The sequence below is a fragment of the Zeus faber genome, assembly GCF_960531495.2.
Source record: "Zeus faber genome assembly, chromosome: 10".
NCBI classification, from domain to species: Eukaryota; Metazoa; Chordata; class Actinopteri; order Zeiformes; family Zeidae; genus Zeus; species Zeus faber.
This window is the reverse complement of record NC_137199.1, coordinates 11,818,906-11,845,627: the sequence shown is the minus strand read 5'-3', so window position 1 is coordinate 11,845,627 and position 26,722 is coordinate 11,818,906. Positions and strand designations below refer to the sequence as shown.

Below are 26,722 nucleotides of genomic sequence, written 5' to 3'. Positions count from 1 at the left end.
CAAATCTACTTGCCACGTTAAATTGGCTGCAATACAACCCCCGCCAACAGGTTGCACTGACCGAGCAGACAGATGCTAACTCTGCTGACTCTGAGGGAGTCCTACTGGATTTTTTAAATGAAAAACGATTGCACAAATCTGTGACGTTTCAATCAGGAATTTTTGTAATCATATTGTGGCGAGCTTGGGTCACAAAGGTATATCATTTTTATTGCGTCCCATCTTTAACATTTTGCTCCAAATGCCATAAGCCCTGATACTTGAGCCAAGGTGAAGTGCTACTAGAGATCTAAACTTTATAGCCATGAGGTTGACTTTAGTTCAATTTGACCAGAGGTTCAAGACCTAAGAACCAATTAACAATTGAATACAATTTTGTTATTAGAAATTTTAAAAAACTAATTAAATCCCATGAAGAAGATGCATGTAGGAAACAAATATATGAAGCAGGAGAATTTACAAGCACTAGTGCAAAAAGAAAAGTTAAAAAGTATTGAAAAAATGATTTCTTATCCACACAGAAATCTCAATTGTTCTTATAAACAAGACATGGATATGATCATCATACCCAACAAATGGAGGAAGTTGAAATCATCCTGTTGAATGAGCGATTAAAAACACACGCTCTGATGCATGGTTTCGTGTCGCTCATCTGGATGCGACACCTACGTGCAGTCCACCTGGAAGGAGGGTTGAGGCAGACAGCGTTATTTTTCTTTTGGATTCTGAATGGATACACGTCCACGTGGCTCCGTGGCCAGACCAGGGTCTCTCACCGTGTGCAGGGAGGGCAGGCAGTGCTCAAGCAGGTACGTTGCTCGTAGCCTCATCTCTTCGGCGCCACTGTACTGGATGGCCTCGAGCAGCGGGAGGCCTTTCTGCCTCACAAACTCCTCTGCCACCTAAGGAGGCGGCATCGTATAGTGCACGACTGGCTTAAAACGTGGGTATTTGAACAGAATAAAATAGTCAAACTGTGAAAAATATAAAAACAAACACACAAATGACACATAACACAAATATCCTCCAAAAGTGACTTTTATCTAGCTATTTATAAGTATTCCAGTACATCCTCAGTCATTTGAGGTTGGAATTCAAGGATATCAAGGAGCTGGTAAAGAATCCTGTTCATTTGGCTGGTAAACACAGGGACAAGTGGGAGAACATCTAGTGTTCCAATGGCAAAGTTACGTTTTTCTTGTTTGTATTTGGATAAATATGAATAATATGAATACAATAATACAAAAAACTATGGCTATGCAGAAGCAGCAAGACTGAAAAAATATAGCTGGACCACAAAAATAACTAGTAACAATTGGAATAGTCACTTGCGTCTAATACTGTAAACAAGTACTAGTACCTAATACATCTTGACTAGTAAAAATGAAAATAGTTACTAGTTACTGTTGGAATAGCAACTAAAAAAATAAGCACTAGTAACTTTAAAAAAGTTAGTAACCCTTAAAAAGTAGATTGCCCTGAGTGGGGTCTAGTACATGCGTGACATCAATAAGACTTGATGCAACCAAGTGTGCTTTGGCAACGGCATTTAGTTATGATTCTTACCGGAGGACAACGTGCGACCAGCAGGAATAGGACTTCCAGACTCAGGGTCACGATTTCCTGGTCGGCCATTCTGAGTGTAGCACAGAGGGCGGGAAGCAGTCCTGCCCGGGCGAGCTGCCAGACGTGTTCCTGTCTGTTATGGGCGATGTTAGCCAGAACCCTCAGGATCTGGACGCAAAAAAACAAGAGGGAAAAACAGAAAAGCAGGCGGGAAAATGATGATTACTCCTGGAAAAATAAAAACATCTAAAAGAAGGAGGGAAAAAAGGCTCTCGAAAGTAACTGCTGTGCTTACCATGGTGTTGATTCCCTGAGAGAAGGGAAGCAGCTGGGTCAACGCAGGAACCAAGTCCAGGTCCAGCAGAGTGGAACACGATGCACCTGAGTCGGCTTGAGTGGAACGCACAGGAAGTAAGAGCAGGAAAATAAAGATTCTGCTAGGCAGCCTTTATTCAGAATAGCAAATTAATTAAGTCATATTCATAATAGCAATATGACACCCTGATATAGACTCTGGTTCAGTTTCACTGTCACAGCCCATTCCCTATTAACAGCAAAATGGCAGTGTAGACACAATTGTACAAACCTTTAGTTTAGCTTTTGGCAAACTGACGCCAAAGAGAAACTACTTACCCCCCCAATTAACACCAAAAGCGTCAGGTCAGCGTCACGCGTAGGTCTCGCAGTTGGTTGATTAGTCAAATCACACATTCCATCAACGATGGAATGAAGATGGTCTTAAGGAGAAGACGGGGCGGTAACGGTGGGTTCTTCCCATTAACCAGAGGAGGAGGATGTAAGGGTAGTTTCACAATCTTTATATATGTGTATTTATTAAGCTGTTTCGGTAATAGTGTTCTGATTATTTTGGTTAAGTTATTTGTGGTTCAATCATTTAATAAAAAAAAAAAAACATGCAATGGATATCCTTGTACATTTAATAAAATCATTAGTAGCACCTTATTAATAAGTTGACAGACTTCTCTACTACAAAAATATATTGCTTGACAAGTCAGATAGACGAGAGCTCCACGTTGTAACTCCAAGCAGTAAGGAGACGGTCCCGCTTCCACTGTACTCCGTGTTGCCAACAGGTATAAAACTACTTTACCAAGTATTAAGTAAAATCTATAGTATATTCCTGGTTGTGATATTTGTTTTCCTGTTGGAATGAAAATATTTTCTTTAGATAAGGGAGGTTTCATTTGTTGTGGGGAAAGTGTATAAGTTTGTTAATTTAACTCAGTAATCAAAGTCAAAGTGAACTTTGTCATTTAGACCATACAAGGAATGCACAGAGGAACGAAATTGCGTTTCTCCAGGCTCAATGTGCCAATATAGACAAAAGGCAAACACACATAGAACAACAGCAAATAGACAGCATAGACAGACAACACAATACGTATAGACCTGAAGACATTTCACAGTGGTTCGATTATCACACAGTAATGTAAACTTGACACTGGTTCATATAAAAATAAAGTGCTTGAGTGATGAAACATTGATTTGTTGCACAAAAGTAGCAGCATTAAATGGAATTGAGTAGACTGATGACCTGTGGGGAAAAAGTTCTAAGTGAGTCTGGCAGTCTTGCGGGATGGGTGGAGTCTAACTATTTTAGCAGCTCTGCTAAGGCAGCGTGTCCGGTATAGATCCTGTATGGGAGGGAGGGAGGGAGGGAGGGAGCTTCTGATGATTTTCTCTGCCGTCCTCACCACTCTCTGGAGGGCCTTCTGGTCAGAGGCGGTACAGCTGCCACACCAGGCGGGGAGGCTGCTGGTCAGGATGCTCTCTATAGTGCATCTATAGAAGGTTGTAAGGACAGGCGGGGGGACGTTTGCTTTTCTCATCCGTTGCAGGAAGTCAAAGCGCTCCTGTGCCCTCTTGACAAGGGAGGGAGTGTTAATAGTCCATAACAGGTCATCCTTGATGTGCACCCCCAGTAACTTAATACTTTTCACGGACTCCACAGCGTTGCCATGGATTGTGAGTGGAGTGTGTACTGTGTGCTTCCTCCTTTAGTCAACAGTGACATCAACATCTCTTTTGTTTTGTTGACATTCAGTGAGAGATTGTTGTCGTCACACCAAAATGAGTTGGTTCACTTCCTCTCGATTCCTGTCGTCATTGCTGATGAGACCCACCACTGTCGTGTCATCTGCAAACTTGATGATGTGGGTCGAATTATACTTGGCACAACAGTCGTGGGTCACCAATGTGAACAATAGTGGGCTCAGAATTCAGCCCTGGGGGACGCCAGTGTTCAGGATGATGGTCTGAGGTGATGCCTTGTGGGCCAAGTTTGTTTACCAAGTGCTGAGGGATGACTGTATTTAAGGCGTGGCTGAAGTCAATGAATAGCATCTGCACATAACTTTTTGTTCTCCAGATGTGCGAGACTCAGGTGAAGTGCTGTCGATATGGCATCATCAGTGGAGCGGTTAGGGCGGTATGCGAACTGTAGTGGGTTGAGTGTTGCAGGGAGTCTTGATGTTATTTGGTCCTTGACCAGTCTTTCAAAGCACTTGACCATGATGGGGGTGAGTGCTATCGGGCGGTCATCGTTAAGTGTTAATGCTGGTGACTTCTTTGCCAGTGGTCTGATAGTAGTGGATTTAAAGCACGGGGTCCGATGGCTTGGCTTAGGGAGGTGTTGTATATGTCTGTAAGGACGTGCGTCAGTTGGTCAGCCCATTCTCTGAATACACACCCTGGTATGTTGTCAGGGCCTGCAGCTTTCCATGGGTTGATCCTGTGTAGGGTCCACCGGACGTCAGCTCCGTCCCGAAGAGGGGGGGCTTTCAATCTTGTTGTGTTGTTCTTTTCCTCAAACCAGCTGAAGTAGGTGTAGGTAAAGTAGGTGAAGTGTATCGAGGAATTGGTGTTGTCATCGCAGGGTGGTGGGGAGGACCTGTAGTTTGTGATAGACTGGATACCTTGCCACAAGTGCCTGGGATCTTTTAAGTCAGTGAAGTGACTCTGGATTTTCTGTCCATAAGCACGTTTTGCTGCTCTCATACCCCGGTTCAAGTTTGTTCTAGCAGATCTAAGAGCGTCTGTCGTTGCAGCATTACCTGCTTTCGAAAATGTATTAGTTTGTTTATTAACTCAATAATCACGTTGGTACTTGGGATGGGCATTTTCTTTTTTCTAGCAGTCGACAACCAACAAGAATTTCAGTCAATTATGCCATGGACACACTACACTCAATCAACATGCAATTTGCTGAGGGTATGGGTGGTTCGTTAGGCTCCACTCTTATCCTTTTATCCTGCTTCTCCCTGCTAGTACTCGCTGCTTTAGCCATTGTTTTTAAACAAATATTCACCAGTACAAGGACAAGCTTAAAACAAAGAAGTAATTTAAACAATAAGGACAGAGATAATGGAAATGTTTGTACACTGCTGCTTTGCTAATGGCTCTTGCTGGTGCCACTCGGACAATGCGGAAAAACAAACGCCAACATGGATACCTTGTGATTTACTCGATCACCAGGCAAAACAAATATTTCCACGGCACACCAAATAACAGGCAAAACACTCTGAGAAGAGGAAAGTGGTATGCTCTCAGTGTACTAGTGATCCATTTTATTATCTGGGGACGTACAATTAAACCCCAGCCCATCAACCAACTTTTCCCCGGAACAATTAAAACTCCGGCCCATCAACCAACTGTTCTCCAGAACATACACCAACAAGTGGAGTGACGGAGGGGCAGCTGAGCGTGGGCTTCCCTGGAGCAGCAGCCGTCGCTGGAGCGGCAGGCTCGTTTGAAGCGGCGCATGGGTCGACAGAGGAGCACGCTGCTAGGCCTGTCAGGGCTGGGGCTTGCACGGGACCGCTGCACGTTACGACTGACCAACCAGACCTCAATCCACCTGGGGGGATATGAACTGTCTGGTGAGTCTGAACAACCATACTCTCACAGGCGACCCAAGTTGCCAGAGCGGACGATATGCGCAACTAATGGGATTCTTAAGCCACACTGTGAAAAGGTAGCCGATCAGCACAAAAACAGCATGAATTTCAATTTTCCAGACTGTAAATCATGCAAAGGTGATATGGCACTCCATGTCTAAACCTAAAGTTATCCTGGGTGGACACTTGAACATTCGGAATATAATATCAAAAGGAGATCAAATTCAACATCCACTAACGGACTCTCATCTAGACTTCCTAGCTCCGAGTGAAACCTGGCTTAATTGTAATATCGCAACCAGTATGATTGATGTTCCTGGCTATGTTTTCTAAAGAAAGGATAGATCATCTGGGGCGTATTGTTTTATGTCAAAGACACTTTTAAATGTAATAAAATAAAATTGGACACATCTTTAGAATGTCTAGCCTGCATGTAGTATTGTCCCCCAAGATGAATTTTAACATTGTAATCCTGTATAATCCACCATCACATCACGTCTCATTTTATCAGAGTTTGGATGAATTGCTTAAACTGTTAAATTGTCACTCTGAATTTCTCTTTTTTGGAGACTTCAATATAAATTGGTTAGACAAAAGATGCAAACAAAAGTTGAAAATGATAATGTCAAAATACAATTTTCAACAGATGGTAAAGGTCCAACAAGAATTACTCGAATGAGTAAAACCATGATTGACCTGATACACAAACAGACCCGAACGAGTCACAAGGACGTCTAACTTAATAATGGGCCTTTCTGACCATAACATTACCCTTTTGGTCAGAAAACAAAACAGCATCTACAAATGTTTATGAATGAACATAAACCAGGGAATGCAGTCATTCCCAAAAATAAAATGCCACAATCTGAAAACTAACTCAGTACTATTGACTGGAATGACGTTTTACAAACCAATGATTTAGACAACTGCTGTAACACTGATGAAAACACTCAAAGAACTGATTGGATTGAGAAATACACAAATCTTTAAATGCATGTGAGGAAGAGTCTCTTTAGCCTGGCTGAATAATGATATTCACCAAGTAATGAAAAAAAGAGATCTTGCACTGAAAAAGACACTGTCCACTAACACCTGAATGGTCTTACTAAACTTAAGCCCAGTCAACGAAAATCAATAACAGAGCTGGAAGTAAATGGAGTGATAAGCACTGACAGAACAGAAATTGCAAATTAATTTAATAGTTAATTCAACCAGTGGAGGAGCTTGTTGAAAATTTTGAACCAGTAAAACTATCACAGGTTAATACCACAGACTCACCGCAGTCTTTCTATATTAAGGAGGTTGACCAAGCGAGAGCAGGTGAAATCATCAACAAATTAAGTTACTCAAAGGCAAAGGATCCGTTTGTGTAGGATACTGCGCTTATCAAAACATAGAGCTCCACCCTGATCAAACCTATAACGCATTTGCTAGACCTCTCCATCAGAACTGGTGAATTCCCACAAAGCTGTCATAACGCGGTCATGGTAAACAGCAACAACAATTTTTAAGGCTGGAGCACCAGACCAAGCAGGCAACTATCGACCAATTTCTATTCTACCTGTTCTCTCAAAGGTCTTGAAAAAAAAAGATATATTGCAGAACTGGTTGAAATGGCCAACTGCTATCTCACTGAAAACAAAGTGCTCAATATACAAGGGTAATGTAGTGGGAGCGGTGTTTATAGACCTTAAAAAGGCTTGACACCATGAACCATGAAGAACTTCTGAAAAACTTAGCACCTTTAACTATTCTGAGCAAGCAACCGGCTGGTTTGCATCATACCTCCAATGTAGAGAGCAATGTGTTAAAATCAATGCAGAACATTCAATCCCCCCAACGATCCAGAATGGGCATTCCACAAGGCTCGATCTTAGGGCTTCTGCTCTTTAGCTTATACATAAATGATTTACCAGCATGCTGTGAAAGAGCTGGTTGTCAGATGTACGCTGATGACAAACATTTATGTATTACCCGAACCCCTTGTGTAGCAGCAGAGAGATTAACAAATGAAATGGAGGGTGTATCCCAATGGCTCAAGAACAATCTAACCTTGAATCGTAAAAAGACTGTCAATATGTTTTCCATGAAGAGGAAAGCAAAATATAAGCTTACAAGTACAATAGATCAAGAGGAAATACACAATGTCAGCGATTTTATATTCCTAGGTGTCATTTTGGACACTGAACTCAAATTTGATAAATACATTGAAAAGCTATGCAAGACCGTAAAGACAAATCTGAACTGTTTTAGAATGATAAGACATTACATACCTCTCTAGGCAGCTCAACTGTTCATGCATGCCATGATATTTTCACATCTATCCTATTGTGTTGCTGTATGGAGCAAGGCTTCACAGTAAACTGTCAAACCCATTACATCACTATACAAACAAGCACTGAAAATAATGGATCAAAAACAAATGAAATGGCGCCACTGTATGATTCTGAAAAAGTACAAGTTGCTCAGTTATGACCGCTTTATCAAGTTCCCGTTTATTAAATCGATTTTTAAATGTGTGAGCAATCTCGCCCCAACTGTATTTTGTCTAAATGTGACAAGAGAAAAAACAAAACACAAGTGAATCGGCACTAGGGGATCAGCAAATAACTGACTGTAACTGTCAGTCATTTTTTTTCAGTAAAAGGGATACATTTTTGGAATGCCCTACCAACTGAAATAAAAACACAAACTGATCTGAAAATGTTTAATGAAAAGGTGAAACACTGGCTGAAACAAAACCAAACCTGCGATCACTGATCACTGATCTGGTACACATACGTAACACATGTAAATGATTGTAATGTGATGTAATTATTGTACGATCATGTTATAATGTCACTTCTTTTTTGTGCTTATTTTAACTTACGTATTTCTGGTAATGATGTGTAAGGACCATTTTTTTAGTAGAAAAGCCTAACCTGGGACAGGAGAATGCAAATTAGCCTCGGCCAGAAATCCTATATGCAACACATCTGTTTTATGTTTTTGTAACCTGTTACAATGTTTTTTGCATTATCCCTGACAAATAAACCAATAAATAAAATAAAAAAAACACTCTGGGGCCTTGCTCTGCAATGTCCAAAAACCTGTCGGCGAGCGGAAAACCAGCGCAGAATCACGTGGCCTGAACTCGGCATTAGTCGGCTAGCCATGACGTCATCACCCCACTACCCCAACCAATGTATATTTGCTCAAATAGTGACCGGGGCTTTTATTCACTACCTCTTCTTTTGGCTGCTCCAGTTAGGGGTCACCACAGCAGATCATCTGCCTCTAATACCTTCTGTTCTGCACATCTTCCTCCCTTACACGAACCACCTGCACGTTCTCTCTCACCACAATGATTTTTTTCTTTGCAGACATGGGAACAGCCGGGACGCACAGTGGAGCAGAGATCACTCTCTTCATGACACAGTCCACTGTCCTGATCCAAGGCAGAACGTCCATAGGTTTAATATATTCGTATTCGTATATACAACTAACAAAAACAATAGATCTAAAATAGAAAGACTGTCCCGGATATTATATTGAGTACCGGTTTATATTTGAGGAGATCGTGTGTGTGTATATATATATATATATATATATATATATATATATATATATATATATATATATATATATATATACACACACATATATATTCAACATGCTTTGAATGTTTCGGAAAAAAAACAGCTTGTTGACCCGGTGAAAAGGAGGAGGTTGAATGACACTAGAAGGGAGGTTGAAGTCCGTCCCCTGCCATGACGCAACGGCAGCTGGACCCATCCCAACACGAGGAGATCTCAGGACGAGAGAAGAATGAAAGACAACGATCGCCTCTGGGGAACGCAAGAACCCAGATCACCGTGTCAATTTGTGCTGATCTTGTTCTGAACAGACTTTTTGGTCAAAAACTTCTACTTCTTTTTAAGTGCACCTACAAATTAAGAGTCCAGGCTGAGTTTGTCGTGATGAATGTGCTACACTCATTAAAGTCCGGGTGGGTGCCTGTGATACACTTATCAAGTCTGGGTGGAAAGTGAGCTTCATTTATTTGAGTCTGGGTAGAAAAGTTGTGTCGTGTTAAAAGAAAGAAAAAGAAAAGAAAAATCAATAGTCGACGTCACTGCCTGAGTGGACTAATCAATTAGTCGACTAATCATGCCCATCCCTAGTCTGGACCACATATTGGTGATTTTATTTATGTGGTTGATGCATACCAGGCTTGGTAATTAAATATTTTCAGTAAACATCTTTTGAAAGTACCTGTGTGGGAATTTACACTCCAGCTTATGCGTGCAGCCCAGAGAAATACACGAGGGGTCTAGGAGCCTTGCTGCATGACTCAAAGCACCAGATGTACAGTTGAATGCCTGACTGAGCTGTTGTGAATTGTAACATTGATTAACATTCCAGCGTATCTGAATCACGGACGCGCAGCTGACGTGACGCTCTTGGGGTTAGGAGGAAAAATGTGGCACCAAACACAGCAGAAATTCTTCAGTCGATAAACTAAATTATAAACCCAAGATCTGTGAAGCTTCCAGAAGCGACAGCGTTTAATGTTGTGACCGCACCTGTGAGGTTGTTGAGGACCCAGGCACACTCTCTTGCCAAAGCAGGGCGGCAGGGAAGAAAGGCTAGAGCGAGCTCGCACAGAGTGGCCGGGAGGACCCGGCCGCTCACGTCATCGACGGGACCCGAGGACGCCAGATTTCCCACGCAGCGCAACAGCGGCCAAATCAACTGGGGAGCGAAGAGAACGAGTGGACATTAAACGTCGCACATCACAATTCAAATAAACACTTTGGGCATTGACATTATAGTAGCTAAATAGATTTTGTATTCTTCCATGCACTTCCTTACCAGCTCTATCCCTTCTCCTTTGTGCCCTGTGGACACAGCACCCCCCAGTGACACCAACAGGGAACTGCACCGTGCCAGGGCACCCAGTGCACAGAGTGCCGAGTTGTCCACATTGCTGTGTTTGAAGAAAAACGATCATATTCAAGAAGTTCCATTCCATAAAACTAAGCAGTGGACATGACACCAAGACTCCAGAAAGGTGAAAGGGGGTCAGAACTCCCACCTGCATGTGAGATAGTGCAGACACCAAGCGCACTCAACGGTGGGAGCCAGGCCAAACTGGGGGTCCGGGGTAAGCACGGACAACAAGAGCGAGGGCAAGCTAGACAACAGCACCAGTCTGCAGGATGGACGCCGAAAAAAATACATCACACAGCTGTCTACGCGTTACTAAAATCGCCCACAGGGCCTGAGAAGGTAGCGAAGTACGTACTGCGTTATTTTCTCGGCTGCGTCTTTGGCCTGCAGGAGCTGGGAGAGCGTGAAGGCCACAGCTTCCACCATCGCCAGGTTTTGCCGCTGATTCTGGATGGACACACATGTAGAGAGGGAGAGGAGCGGCGTCTGTGTAGTGCTGCTTTGTTACCACTGAGTGAGTGAATGACACTTTATTCACCTCCAGAGGGAAATAACGGTGCTACAGCAGCTTATATAGAAATAAAAAATAAAAATCGTGAATAATACTGAAATGGGAAAAAAGAAAATGGTATTATACAGTCAACCTCGAGATTAACTAGAGGATAAAATATAAGACAGTTGTAAAAAAAATAAGAAATATGGCATTATACAAGAAACCCAAAGATAAACAATGAGTATCACCTAAAAAAGTAAAGACAGGATTTCAGAATTCATTCTGGCAATACAAAATGAAAATCTAGGACTTTAAGTACTTTTTCTTCAAGGACTTAACGCAAAACGTTCTGGTTGATCTACAACCCTGGTTTTATGAATGAAGAATCAGAGTTCTTACTATGCCTTAAGCTGCCTCCAGACAGCTCCACTGAATAAATCTGAAAGACCCTTTAAACCGACCCAGTCTCACACCTTGGCAGGCTGTGATTGGGCCACTCAGGCAGTCCTCACTAAAGGACCTACCTGTTTAACAACAGTTCGGACTTACTACCAGCTCTCTAACCAGTCTGTATTGTGCACTGCGTACAATACTGCGGCGTCTCAGTGTCAAGCATCTCTCGTGCACCACCGTTCTCAGTCTCGCAGTCTGTCAGTATTCACTACACTCGCAATCACCACGCCCCCTTACCATGAAATAATACGGGTCCTCACTTAACGACATGGTCCTAGGAACGGAACTCGGTCGTTAAGTGAGGAGTACCTGTATATACTGGGTAACCGCCTATCACACTTCCTCTGACTTAATATTTAGCTCTTGAGCAAGCAGGTCACTGAGGCCACCGGTAAGAACTCTCGTTCATCATTTGTAAAAGCATGGCTGTAGCCCAACCCAAACATTTTACTTCATTTTGAACCTGAGTTCTTACTTTGCCATATTGTATTCCCACCGCAAGAGCAGGACCCATGTGTCCTATGCAAGTGTAGTGGAACACAGCAGGATCGCCCCTGATAGACTTTCTCCCCCAGAGACGCACAGGACAGGGTAGGACCCCCCCCAACGAGAATGACCATTTGACTCTGTTCTGCTGTCTCAGCCGATACTGAGTGAACAAACGTCTGCCCCTTTTTCCTCTTCTTGTCTTACCTATAACCACTTTCGCCCCTTTTGATCAAGGCAAAACCCCATGGAGAACCCCTGGTCTTCTAGGCCAGGGCATAAAATGAAGGACCCACTTGGCTAATCTGCTTCTGGAACCTTTATTTGTGTTAAGCCTAAGTCAGAATCAATGTCAAATTTGTTAGTAATTGAAGTTACCTTACTTTTGCAGATGTTTCAATGATGAATGATCCAACTCTCATTACGACATGGCCTAATTTGCCAAAGTACTAATAATACTGCTTTAATGCATGAACTTTCATAATGCCAGTTTGACATTTGGTGGCCGATCGCGAAACCAGCCACTACCAAGATTACAATATCTCATTATGCGTAATAAAATCAGATTAAAGATTATATGCCTTTTATGAGAATCATTGAAAATATGTTGTTATAGTTAGTAATTAGGAATCATCTTAGTTGGTCAGGAGTGTTACTGAGAGAATGGTTGCTGTAGATGACTAATGCTGGACCATGTGTTTAGTTTTATTTTTTGTATATGAACATTGTCTCAAGAGTTTTAAATTAACTTCACTAGTCAGGTTATTATCAACAGCCTCGTCCGCCCCCCCGCAGGAGACCGTTTAACGGAAGCTGTTGACCACTCAGTCTTCAGGCCCTCACTTGAGTGCAGGAAGTCTACTTTTATTTTAGTTGATTTATTTTCCCTGTTTCACTAAAAGTTTGCACGCAATCTAGTTTTTACTAAACAAACCTGCCAATTCCCTGAGTTAGGTTTACATCTTTCATTTCCAATCAAGTAAAAAACTATGGAAACAAAATAAATCTCCATTTTTCTTGATGATATTATATAATAAAATGCTATATTACAAATCACAAGATGTGCATGTGCTGCTCCGTTTGCCCAGAGCGGCAAAATGCCTCACCAGTGGTTACTGGACAGCTCTGAGTAGAGAAGGGGAGAGGGGAGAGCCTTCGCCCCCTCCCCCCCTCCAGTTTCAGAACACGGCAAACTGTACTTATGTCGTGTGGGCCCTGTGTGGTTTTATTGGTTTACTGTTAATATTAGTATGCTGACTTATGCATGTTGACTTGTAATATGGCAGTGTGCTTCATGGATTATTTGGGACAGTGGGATCAATGTTTTTGCTGGTGGGTAGTTGTTTTCCGTATGGCTAGGCGCTAATCAGCAAGACCCGGCTGATGGCAACGAGACGCAGCTGTTGCCAATGGGCGAGAACAGCGGACGGCAACCGATTGGTTACTCCGTAATGGACGGCAAAATAAGAGGCCGATTGGAACTCGTCGGGGGAGGGGAGATTCACCGCGAGCCGCCAGGATCGGCTACTCGGTGCTGACACGGCCACGACGGCGTACTGTTCCGGTCCGGTTCTTTGCAGCGCGTTGACGGAGAAGACGAGCCGACGAAAGACATATGTTCTGTGATCACAAGCACTTCCTAAAGGAACGGTGACTTCTGGAATCCAGTAGCGTTTCTGCGCGAGTGGGCCGCCCCATCAATGAAACGGGAAGGCTCATACTGTGTCTGTTTGTTCTGTCAGCTACAGCGATCGATCCCCTCCTGGAATCCCAAGAGTTACGTCAGCTCTACCGTGGGACTCCGGGCCATTCCCATGCCAACGCCCCGCCTGCTGTCAAAGTAAAAGTCCTGGCTGCTTGGGATTGATTTAACTCAGGAGCCCCACAACCGGTGAACTTTCTGCCAGGTTTGCGGTGACAATTGGCGGATCCCACTTTGCCTTGCTTTTGTTTATTTTTTGTTGGTGCGTGTGCAACTGGTGTGCTGGTTTGGGGTTGAGGGATTTGTGGTAGTCCAGTCACGAATCTAAAGAAGGTTTGCAGTGATTGCGTTTTTATACAGTTTTCTGTGAATGCATTTTATACAGTGTGCTGTCTCTTAAACCGTGTGCATATATTCATTGTAATTTAGACCCAGACTGTGCTGTGTGGTTGCCATCGGCTCTAGGCCTCCTTATCAAGTGCAATTGGTGGAGTTATTTTATTGGATGAATTGTAATAGAATAACTTTTTAATTGACGCTTGCTGCCTCTGTTGTGGTGTGTTCTGGGATTTCCTGCATCAACTGGGTTGTCCCTAAGACTTGGTGACCCACACTTTTTGGAGTTGTCGGCAGGATCCCGGTAACACCCACAACATGGAGGGCGCTAGGCCAGGTGATGGACCTGAGCCAGCGCCTAGACCAGGAGGCCACGCAGTGATGATGCCATGGTTCATGGGGGGGCCCTGGATCCCCAAGTTCAGCGGAAAAGGAGGAGCCACTGCCTTTGAAGAATGGAAGACACAGATGGAGGCCTTTCTCCGGGCACAGGGGCTACATGGCCAACAGAGGGTGGATTTTGTCCTGAGCGCTTTAGAGGGTGACGCAAAGCAGGAAGTACAACTGGCTGAACCCGCCAACAAAGTCACCGACGAGAGAATCTTCACCCTGCTGAAAGGCCTATATGGGTGAGCCACGTCGGTGGCACAGCTCCGGGCGCAATTTCTCCAGTGCCAACAAGGGACTGATGAGGGGGTGGGAGCTTTCACACTCCGGCTCTGAGGGTTACACCATCGGTGGCGAGCAGCTGACCCAGGCCCAGCGGATGGAGATGACGAGATGCTTCGTGCACAGTTTGCAATGGGCCTGCGGCCCAGCCCCATTCAACAGGAGCTCCAGCGTCAGCTGCGACGCAGACCACATATGTCTTTTACAGCCACGTACACCGAAGCCAAGGTACCCGAGCAGGAGAGGGACCAAATGGAGCTACAAGTATGCCGGGTGGATGCACCAAGACTGGCCACCGCCGCCCCTGCAGTCGACTCCTCCTGGCAGTAGTGGAAGGAGACCTTTAAGTTGGAATTACAGCAAGATCTAAATGAGCAGCTATCCGCTCTTGGCAAGACCCTGGCACAAGACCTCCGGAATCTACAGCTTCAAGATCGCCAGGTAGACCTGCCCGTAAGAGAGCGTCGGGTCCAGGACACCGCCCCACCACCTCCAGACCTCGACCAGTCTGGAGAGCCCAAGGGGAGTCACAGTCGTACCGATGGGATGCAGAAGGCAGGCCCATCTGCCGTGATTGTGGTGAGTCTGGCCACATTCAGCGACGCTGCCCCCAGAGGCAGCGCCCGTCTAACCCAGATTTTTAGCATCCTCAGTTGCTGTGGGGCAAGCCACCGGGTAAAACGGGACCCAGACTGCTGCTCAGAGGCCCTCGATGGTAGGAGCATACCCCCAAGTAGAGGTTAGGGTACAAGGTAAGAAGATCCCCTGTATTTTAGATACTGGGTCACAAGTCACACTGTTTAGCTACTTCTCTTTTCAAAAGTACTTTGGGGCCGGCAAAGTCCACTATGCGGAGGAAATCCCTTGGCTCACGCTGAGGGCAGCCAACGGCCTGACCATTCCTTATGTCGGCTATACAATTCTCAACTTTGAAGTAGGTGGGGTTCAGCTAGTGGATAAGGGGGTAGTGATTGTGAAGGACTCCTGCTCTGGGGCTGACTGTGGTATACTGAGAATGAACATTATTTCTGACTGTTGGCAGCAGGTGTTCCAAGGAAACCACCCCGGGGAGAGGGCATTCCGGTCGACCAACAGCCCAACCGCACGGGCAGCATGGGCTCAGGCATTCTCCGCCTGCAGACGGACCTTGGTGCCGGGACCAGGATTCCATCTCCAAGGAGTCACCAAGCTGGAACAGCAGCCACCAGTCATCCTCCCCCCTGAGATGGAGGTGCTGCTGTGGACCAAGGTTGCACAAGGCAGTGGTCACCCCGACTGCTTAGTGATGGTGGAGGATCTGGACGAAGCAGATCACGAGTGGCGAGTGGCCAGAACCCTTGGCTGGATGCGACAAGGAAGAGTCGCCGTCCGACTGTGCAACCCAAACCCCTATCCAGTCCAGCTCCCACAGGGCCGATCCTTGGCAGCCATGGTCCAGGAAGCAGCCGAAGAGGTGCAAGGCCAGCATGAGATGTGCTAACCAGCCCGGAGCCAGCAGTGGTGGAAGTGGCTGTACAGCCGGGTTAAGGCTGAGGAGACGGGCGGTCATCCAGCCCTGGCGTTGCCAGGGGAAGACCTGTCTTCCTCCCAGCAGAAGCAGCTGACTGCCTTGTTACGGATATGGGCCCCTGTCATCGCAGCCCATGAAGATGACTTCGGGCGGACCAGTGCAGTCCTGCACCAGATCCCCTCGGGCACTGCACCACCAGTGCGTGAGCGATACCGCCTCGTTCCACCACGGATGTGCCCCGAGCTGCGTGCACTCTTGCAAGGCATGATGGAGAGAGATGAGTTCGAGACCCTGGGCCGCCCCGATCGTGCTGGTGCGTAAGAAGGATGGCTCCTGGCGCTTTTGCGTAGATTATCGGAAATTGAACACCCTGACGCATAAGGACGCCTACCCCCTGCCATGAATCGAGGAGTCCCTCACCACCCTGAAAAAAGCGGCCTGGTATTCCACCTTGGATCTGGCGTGTGGGTATTGGCAGGTCAAAGTGGATCCTCGGGACCAAGAGAAAACCGCGTTTACCACGCCCCTCGGCTTGTCGCAGTTTGAGAGGATGCCCTTCGGCCTGTGCAATGCCCCAGCCACATTCCAGTGCCTGATGCAACGCTGCCTTGGCAACCAGGTAAATGATTTTCTATTAGTTTACCTGGATGATGTCATAGTGTTCATCTGATTTTGACAGCCACCTGGACCACCTGGAGCAGGTCTTCAAGCGCCTGCAAGCCCACGGACTCAAGCTTCAACCCCAGAAGTGTCACCTCTTCCGGCGGGAGGTCCGCTACCTGGGCCATGTAATCAGTCAACGTGGTGTCGCTACAGACCCCGAGAAGACGGCGGCAGTAGCAGAGTGGCCTGTTCCCCGCACTGTGAAGCAAGTGGGCTCCTTCCTGGGCTTCGCAGGCTATTACCGAAGATTTAGATCAGGATTTTCTAAAATAGCCAGCCCCCTCCATCGCCTCCTAGAGGGCACTGCTGGAGTCAAGTCTGCCACGGTCCAGTGGACGGAGGGCTGCCAGACGGCATTTGAAAGGCTGAAGACTGCCTTACTGGATGCTCCGATCCTGTCATACGCTGACTTCAACCTGCCCTTCCGGGTGTATGTCGATGCCAGTCTAGAGGGTCTGGGAGCTGTGCTATCTCAAACCCAAGACGGAATAGAAAGAGTGATTGCCTACGCGAGCCGCAGTTTGCACCCAGTGGAACGGAATGACCAGAACTACAGCTCATTTAAGCTGGAGCTGCTGGGGCTCAAGTGGGCAGTCACCAAGAAGTTCAAAGACTATCTCTGGGGGGCAGAGATTGAGGTGGTCACCAACAACAACCCCTTGGTGCACCTGGCAACGGCAACCCTCGGGGCTACCGAGCAGAGTGGGTGGCACAGCTCTCCAACTACCGCTATGTTGTAAGATACCGCCCGGGCAACAAGAACGGGAATGCAGACGCTCTGTCTGGAGGTGGCCGCTGGCACTACCGTGAAGGCCTTGTGGGGAGTGTTCATCCAGACGTTCGGCTGCCCGGAGCGGATTCTGTCAGACAGAGGGGGAGCATTCAGGTCAGAACTGATGCGGCAGCTCTGTGCCCTGTATGGGTGTGTTAAGAGCCGGACCACCGCATACCATCCACAGGGCATGCCAGGCTCCCTGTGGATCTGTGTGTGGATGTTCAGCCTCCCCATTTGCGCACCACCCTAGATGGATGGGTCGCACATCACGAGCCTTGACTGACGCCTATCACCGGGTTCAAGCACGCACCCATCAGAGGCAGGCCTGGGACCAGGCACACTACAACCGGAGGGCCCGGGCCACTGAACTACCGCCAGGGGAGCGGGTCCTAGTCCAAAATTTCCGCCGTCGGGCCAGGGGCAAGCTGGAGTCTAGGTGGGTCCCCTCTCCTTTTGTGGTTCTTTCTCAGTTGCGCCCTGAGCCGCCAGTCTCACATCCGGCCTGAGGGGAAGGAAGGGCCTGTCCGCACCATGCACCGGAGCAATCTGCGTCCCTGCCCGGCTGGTCTCCAGGGTCCTCTTCCGCCCCCGTTGAGACCAGCAGCTGGACCACCAAGGGAGGGAACAGACCCGCCACCCCGATGGCCAGGGATGGGAGGGTTGCCTCCTCCACCACGTCCAGAGCCTCGTCTAGCACCAAGGCCCAGACAGACGGACGCCGGCCCCCGAGACTCAGGGAAATCTCCAACAAGATGAGGAGATACTGGGGGAAGTTGTGCCTCTGGTCAGGCGCTCGCAACGGTCCAATCACGGGGTACCTCCCGAAAGATATAAGTGAGTAGCGAATGGGTTGGGACCACCACCATTTTAAGTGGGGGGGAATTATGTTGTGTGGGCCCTGTGTGGTTTTATTGGTTTACTGTTAATATTAGTATGCTGATTTATGCATGTTGACTTGTAATATGGGGGTGTGCTGCATGGACTATTTCGGACAGTGGGATCAATGTTTTTGCTGGTGGGTAGTTGTTTTCCGTATGGCTAGGCGCTAATCAGTAAGACCCGGCTGATGGCAACGAGACGCAGCTGTCCATAATGGACGGCAAAATAAGAGAGGCCGATTGGAACTCGTCGGGGGAGGGGAGGTTCACCGCGAGCCGCCAGGATCGGCTACTCGGTGCTGACACGGCCACGATGGCGTACTGTTCCGGTCCGGTTCTCTGCAGCGCGTTGACGGAGAAGACGAGCCGACGAAAGACATATGTTCTGTGATCACAAGCACTTCCTAAAGGAACGGTGACTTCTGGAATCCAGTAGCGTTTCTGCGCGAGTGGGCCGCCCCATCAATGAAACGGGAAGGCTCATACTGTGTCTGTTTGTTCTGTCAGCTACAGCGATCGATCCCCTCCCGGAATCCCAAGAGTTACGTCAGCTCTACCGTGGGACTCCGGGCCATTCCTGGCTGCTTGGTGTTGACTCAACTCAGGAGCCCCACAACGGGTGAACTTTCTGCCAGGTTTGCAGTGACAATTGGCGGATCCCACTTTGCCTTGCTTTTGTTTCTTTTTTGTCGGTCATAAGGGGACCCCGACCGAACGGACAATTTATCTTTTTGTCTGCTTGTGTTCTTAGTATTTTGTAACTTGTGTAACCTGCCAAAGTGTTAGATTTGGGGTTAGGCCTTAGGCAGGCCACCAGTAAGGTTAGTGCGGTCCATGACTCACGTGTGCAACTGGTGTGCTGGTTTGGGTTTGAGAGAGTGGTAGTCCAGTCACGAATCTAAAGAAGGTTTGCAGTGAATGCATTTTTATACAGTTTGCCGTGAATGCATTTTTATACAGTGTGCTGTGTCTTAAACCGTGTGCATATATTCACTGTAATTAAGACGCAGACTGTGCTGTGTGGTTGCCATCGGCTCTAGGCCTCCATATCAAGTGCAATTGGTGGAGTTATTTTAGTGGATGAATTGAAATATTGTGCATAATCACCGGGTGTCATAACATTTCACTACATATATGTATGACCGAATGTATATGTATGTGACAAATAATCTCTTGAACTTGAAATAGAATCACCGGGTGTCATGACATTTCACTATATATATGTATGACCGTATGTATATGTATGACAAATAAATCTCTTGAACTTGAAATAGAATAACTTTTTAATTGACGCTTGCTGCCTCTGTGTTGTGGTGTGTCCTGGGATTTCCTGCATCAACTGGGTTGCCCTTAAGACTTGGCGACACCCACACCGTTTCAATGCTCGGATCTTTCCTGGTGAATAAAAATAAAATATATTAATTTAAATAAAGTAAAAAGTCTCAACCGCGATGGATGGAGACGATCGCCGATAGACTATTTAATCGTAAATCGGCCCAAGCCTACAACAGACTTATCAGTGCTTCGTCTTTTTATTTTGCATTGATACTCCATGTATTTGGACGTAACCCCAATATAAACGAGTGGTAAAGAATAATTAAGAAAGTAGAAAAGAGTACGCAGCATCTACATTCTGTGCATGAAGATACTCATGAAGGTAAATACTGTAACTGGGGCATGATAGAGACGTCATCAACCTGCGACATGCCCACCCAGTCGCTGTGAATGATACACACACACACACACACACACACACACACACACACACACACACACACACACACACACACACACACACACACACACACACACACACACACACACACACACACACACACACACACACACACACACACACACACACCTTTGTACTAGAGTGCCGGCTGGGTAAAGTCCGGGTCAAATGATTTTGACATTTGCATTCACACATACAGCTCATCCAGGTAATGTCAGAATGTAAATTTCAGGTTTATAGTGCATGTGTGAATGCAGCTTTAGAGTGTTGAATTATGCTTAATGATTGATTTACTTAAATAACCCCTTTAGTTTCCCCCAACTAAATCAAAATGGGGGTGGTGCCCTAAACGAGAAAATTATTCAATTAGAATAAAAAAGCACTTATTATTAAAAATAAAACACCAAATCGTAGTGGTAACGCTACACAAGCCACCAGGCAGAGACATGCACCCAGGGTCCAGGTAGTCCATTCCAACGACCAACAGGCAGATGTGACCTCAAATGCCAATTCCTGCGCATAAGAAACCCATTCATAGGGTGCAGAGGTAAACTATATCACCATCCCCACAGACACACCACTCTGCTCGTGGGTGGGGAATCCGCATACAGCTGAGCTTGTATCACCTGACCGTAACCACTTTCAACCACAAAGTGTAACTCTGTATGCTGGCTAACACCTGGCAGCTGTGAAAACAGCCTGCGCCAGTGCTGATGCAGTCATGTTGACACTGTAGAATCTGGTGAACGTGTTTGGTGTAGTCCAAGAATCAGGACCACACATCTCCTCGATCGAAACCGAATGCGCTTTAAGACCCTCTGGGGGTTCCTGCCCCAGAGCAGTAGGCCAATGAGATCGCGTCTCCTATCTAATGACAGACTATCTTTGGACAGGGGGTTCTCAACGGCCTGAGAGCCATAATAGACAAAAAGCTGGTCGTGGTGGTGTACGTCCCACATTTGATCCACATAAACCAATAGCACCTGGACAGGGCACAGAGTATGCAGCCTTTTGTCCTCTTCTGACCCAAAGGGAGGAATAGACATTAAAGAGAAATCAATCGTAGTCGAGTTATATCCCGCTTTTATGTTCTTGGGCTGAAAAGCCAGATTGGGTTTCAACTTAACCCCCTGATTGTCTGTGGAGAACACCAAGCAGGACTGGTGGACAGAGTGCGGTTAGATTTCCCACAGGTTTTGCTGAGACGAGTGCCAGAAGCAGTGCTGACTTTAACGACAACATTTTTTAATCCCACCTCCTGGAGAGGCTGAGATGAGGGTCTCATTAAATCAATCAACACCAAAGCCAAATTCTATTTCGGAGTCAACGACCCCACCTGCGGGTGCCCTGCATGAACCTGGAAGCCAAAACATGACAGCCATGGTGGCTTGCCATCCACTCCATTATCCGCCGATATGAAGCCAAATACACCTTGAGGGTGGACAGTGCCAAGCCTTATACATGCAGGCCTTTGAGGAAACTGAGTATAACCTGAATATTTCAGTGTAAAGGTTTATTTCCATGCGCCAGCACTTAAAAGCCAGCCATTTGGATGTAAAATGCGCCCTCGTTGACGGGGCACTAGTGTTCCGAATAATTTCCACCACCTCCATGGGTAGACATTGTTTAACAGCCGGCCTTGCTCAGGGGCCAGGTGCCTGGCTTCCCTTTGTGGGGAGCGGGATGGAAGATTTCCCTCGCTGAATGTCTCAGGTCTGGCTGAGCGGGAGCACGCACAATGGGGGACCTCAGGTCCGCGAACCAAGTCTGTGTCGGCCACTAAGGTGCCACCAGAACCAGTTCCACCTTGTCAAGCACCTGCTGTACCAGAGGGAGGGGAGGGAATGCATACAGACCATTTCCCGGCCAGCCGTGAGCCAGGGCATTGTGGCCCAGAGGAGGGTCGAAGCTCTGAATGGAGTACCTCAGAGGACAATGAGCCGTGTCTCGTGAAGCGAACAGATCTATGCTTGCCCGAATCAACGCCAGATTATGTCCATGACCAGTGGATGAACCTGCCAATCTGACGCTTACGGCCGTCCCCTCGATAAAACATCTGCTCCCAGGTTTTGCCTGGCATGAATGTGAGATGTTGACAGGGAACAGAGGTGGGAATGGGCCCACAGCAAAATGCTTGACGCCACTTGATGCATGGCTAGGCAGCAGACAGCACCCTGACAATGGATATAAGCAGTAGTCGGAATGCCTGTGCACACACACAATCTAAAGTTTCTCTATGCGATAACATATTACTATATTATTACCACAATATTTGCATATTAAACGGCAGGTACGTGCTGGAACACCTGCGCCATAGACCCCACGGTGCGCTTTTAATTTTTTTTAAATTTTAAATGAATGGGTATCGATGTAGCGGCTTGTCTGGGCAAGATATATTCATGAGGAGCACCTCATGAACCTCAGCGTACCTGCGATGTGTTGCTCTGTTTACCCAGAGCAGCAGGAGTTCCAGCCCAGTGTACTGTGTATCTGGGTCTCGATCTGGACCCCCTTGTCGGGACAAGGAGATTGGCTGTTGCCACTGCAGCTTGCAGCCTGTCCCTGTGCAAGGTCACCAGGGCAAAACGTGTGGGGAAACCTAGCCACACTGTCTGTCCACCAGTCCTGCTTGGTGTTCTCCACGGATAATTGATTTGTCTGTTATGGATCTCAGACAATTGGGAAAGCCCTGTCCAAAGATAGTCTCTCTCACTGGATAGTGGAAGCGATCTCATTAGACAACTCTGTGGGGCAGGAAAGTGTATTCCACTAGGGGTGTGGGGTGTCCACCCCACACACGTTCAACAGATTCTACAGTCCCGACAAGCAATATCAGAACTGGCGCAGATTGTTTTGACAGCAGCCAGGTGTTGGCTGCATACAGAGTTACGCTATGTGGTTGAGAGTGGTTACGGTCAGGCGATACAAGCTCAGCTGTATGCGGAACCCCCACCTACGAGCATGGCGGTGGGTCTGGGGGGGGGAGGGGTGGTGGTAATGTAGTTTTCATCCGCACCCTATGAATGGGTTCTTATATGCTGAAATTGGAGTTTGAGGTTATATCTGCCAGTTGGTCCTTGGAAAGGACTACCTGGACCTGGGGGTCCATGTTTCTGCCTTTGGGGACTTGCATAGGACACATCGGTTCCGACCTCACGGTCAGTGAGGGTGGTGGGTATACAATATGGCATAGTAAGAACTGAAGTTAGAAATTAGGTAAAACCTTTGGATTGTGGTACAACCATGGTTTTAGGAATGAAGAACGAGAGTTCTTACCAGTGGCCTCATTGACCAGCTCGCTCAAGAGCTGAATAACATGTCAGAAGAAGTATGACAGGCAGTGGTGGGGCAGGCCATATGATGGGTGCTCAACTGGACCAATCACAGCCTGTCAGGGCCAAGTTGAGACTTTGTGGGTTTTAAAGGGGCTTTCACCTTTATTCAATGTACCTGTCTGGAGACAGTAAGAACTCAAGCTCGAAATGAAGTAAAACCTTATTTTATCAAAATGGTTTCTCATTCTGACTTGACATCACTTGGTAAATGGAAGTATTACCTTGATCTGCATGTTTGCACCAGGGCAACTTTAAGTTCGCCATTTGCGCTGTTTTGCGAGTGGGTGAGTAACTTTGTTCACTGTGAAATGCTGGTGGATCTAAGTAGCCTCGATTTTTTAATATTTATATAATATTTAGAAATCAACCTCAGTCTCAAATACATTGAGATAGAAAACAACTTGAGGAATATAAATCAGTTACGATCTCATTTTGGAAAAAGTTGTTTTTCCACATCTAGCCAGGCTAGGTCTAGTAAGCTGCCCCGTAATGCGCCGGGTTAGCATGTGGTGGGACACACACACGGGTTGCCACGGTTATCGATGTTACCCGGTGTTCTGGTGTACACTGATCACATTACTTGCCCACCGCTGTTTTGCTTTTGAATAGAAATAAAACCATTACGTTTATTTTTGCATATCAGCACGAAAAAATAATTATATTTATAGAATACTAAGCGTGTTATCAACACCAGCTGTCATGAGTTTATCAACCGGTCGGAAAAATTCCTCACTGTGGCATCCCTAATATAAACACACGCACAATCAATTTTCAATATGATCCTTATTAAATAAAACATAACTTAAGTCTGTTATTTGTATTAGAATATGTATTAATATATGTATTCATCTCATTTCATCTATTATAAGTGTCCATTTCCAAACCATTCTGGACTATATTTAGATTTCCCTGGCATAACCTGTCGTTATAGTGATTTTGGAAAATGTTTTATGTTACGATTTGAATAACAAAACTACAGGGAATATCGTAGGCTTTCAATTATTGTGTTTTTTTCAAGGACTTTTCAAGCACTTCAGCACAAAAGTGTCTATTTTCAAGGTATTCCAATACTTACAGGAGGATGAAATTCAAGCACCTAAAGGACCTGGTAAAGAAGTCTGCTACTTTACCTCGAGGCAGTTTGCGAGGGCTAGAATGATCCCTTGAGCCAAGAGTTTGTCCCTTACAAGGTCGCCATCCGGACACAGGTTGCCCAGGGTATAGAGACACAGCTCCTGTGTGGATCCAAATCAATCAATCAATCAATCAATCAATCAATCAATCAATCATATTCCATAGGTGGGTTACTGACTGTGAACTTCGAGCTTTGGCCGGACAGATAGGTGAGCAGGTAGGGTGTGGCAGGCAAGCAGGCCAGCGCCACATTGGGCTGGTTCGACTGTGACAGCGCGTGGAGACACTGGACGGCAAGGAGGCGGCACTGGGCATGGGAGCCACTGAGGAAACCCACCAGGAGGTGCATGCTGTTCTCCTGTCTGGACACACACACCTTATTTTCCTATCGTTTTGATAAGAAAATCATATTTTCCTGTTTAGTACTCACATGCTTCATTGGTAACTGATAAACCAGAGTTGCTGGAACATTACATCATATTGGAACCAAACATGACTTATTTGTCAAGAGAGATTGGTGAATTTGTTAGGTGTCAGAAGGGTTTTACTCATTTATGCTGTGTACTATAGATAGAGAAATCAAATGTTAGTAGTTCCTACAGTGCTGACCATAAATAATAAGGAGGTATAGATGAATGGCTAAAGAAGTATTTTCCCCCTTATAATTTCCTCACCGATTTCAGAAAGACTATTAGTCAGAAGAAACCTCGACTGAAATAATCCATTCACAATTCCCTCAGTTCTGGCTTGAATGGGATGACCTGTGGCTCCTTTTTAGACCTTGACTTTTTTCATTGAGCCAATCGTGTATCCCATAGTGCAGTGGTATTCAAACGATGGAGCGATCCCTAATTGAACATAAGGGACCTCTCCAAATACCTTTGATTTCCTGAAAAAGGGGTACCGGGCAGGAAAATAGTCGTTATTTCAAAATTATGAAACAGATATTTTCATAATTGAATAGTTTGATTTAATAGATCAGAGGCAAAACAGAAAATGTATCACTGTCCAATTACTTATGATCAGCACTGCACACTATGTTGTTTAGGGATGTGAAATATCACGCCGATGAATGAAGTATCGGACAAAAGTTGATACCGAATGAAGGTTATCTGCGCCGCTGGGTTTCTGAGGGCTTTGCTCAGAGCTTTGAGATGAGTCTCTCTCTCCTGTCCGCTCTGCTTCAGTTTGGGGATTAAATCCAGGATCTTGCGAGGAAACGGGAGAAAACAGAAGGAAACAAATTGAGGTTTTGCTCAGCTGGTAGAGACGCTTCCGAGAGAAAAGGGATAATCTACCTGCTCTCCTGAATTGGTGTCCATTGGCCTTTCCTCCTCCTCCTCACCATCATCATCATCATCTTCATCCAACAAGAGTCTCTTGCTGACCAGCTGTTTGTCCTTTCGAGCCTGCCTCAATGCTGGGAAATAGAACGATACCAACATTCCCATGGACAAGGCCTTTTTTGATATTAAAGGCAAATTCTAAGGACATTTTTGGACGAGTCATCTCACTCCAATTCAGTCAAGTATCAGACACCAACAAGTAGTAGATTGAGGGCGGGCAGAAAAATAAACATTAATGAGGTAAGTTATGAAGTAAATAATTCTATGAAATGTAATTTTTATCAACGGGTGGCTTTGGGGTTTTATAACATCAGAAATGTCGGCTGATACAGAAGAACTTGACAAATTTAGATTTAAAAAAAAAAGGGTAAAAAGGTGCATGCATAGAGGGAAATGAAAGGGTGTTTAGAGCATCTCACAAAACAAATTGGCCCCATTAAATGAAAAATAAACAATACAATTGCAACTCATACGGTGTGTATTGTAAAATGATATTCTAAATTTAACAATTAAAGAAATAGGACAGCATTATTGGTATATACTATCTCACTGAAACAAAAAGTTCGGTGTTTATAGTTAGCAGGTTAGTCGGTCTGCACCTTTCTCACGCTCTCGTCTTTTCAACTGGATTTCTTCCAAGTCGTTGCCTTGCCGAGCGGCTTTATGCCGAACAGCCTTCAGCCTCCACATTTTCATTGACAAACTCACACACTACAGCGTGGGCGTCGGTTGAGCTTCAGCAAGTTCCACATGCTGCTCTAATCGCGCAAAGACGGCGTCTGCCGCAAGCTG

General features: G+C 45.9%; 1 protein-coding gene across 1 annotated transcript; it reads right to left on the bottom strand.

The window, feature by feature from the left end:
• Positions 1 to 141: 141 nt before the first annotated feature.
• On the bottom strand, positions 142 to 26,674 carry tmco6 (transmembrane and coiled-coil domains 6). Its single transcript, XM_080007741.1, has 13 exons — positions 26,530 to 26,674; positions 25,883 to 26,004; positions 25,683 to 25,792; positions 24,763 to 24,946; positions 24,581 to 24,685; positions 10,771 to 10,862; positions 10,561 to 10,677; positions 10,338 to 10,452; positions 10,049 to 10,217; positions 1,862 to 1,956; positions 1,567 to 1,734; positions 777 to 902; positions 142 to 680 (listed from the first exon to the last, which is right to left on the bottom strand). The coding sequence occupies exons 1-13, from the start codon at positions 26,624 to 26,626 to the stop codon at positions 666 to 668; spliced, it is 1,515 nt and encodes a 504-aa protein (XP_079863867.1). The 5' UTR covers positions 26,627 to 26,674; the 3' UTR covers positions 142 to 665.
• Between the last annotated feature and the right edge of the window lie 48 nt (positions 26,675 to 26,722).

What these genes read in the sequence shown, in the direction of transcription:
- tmco6 (XM_080007741.1), bottom strand. Translation starts at nt 26,626, where the DNA reads ATGAAAATGTGGAGGCTGAAGGCTGTTCGGCATAAAGCCGCTCGGCAA. An exon ending in GCCAAAGCTCGAAGTTCACA is followed by an intron (nt 24,686 to 24,762) that starts GTCAGTAACCCA and finishes GGATCCACACAG; the next exon opens with GAGCTGTGTCTCTATACCCT. An exon ending in TGGTCGCACGTTGTCCTCCG is followed by an intron (nt 903 to 1,566) that starts GTAAGAATCATA and finishes CCGCCTCCTTAG; the next exon opens with GTGGCAGAGGAGTTTGTGAG.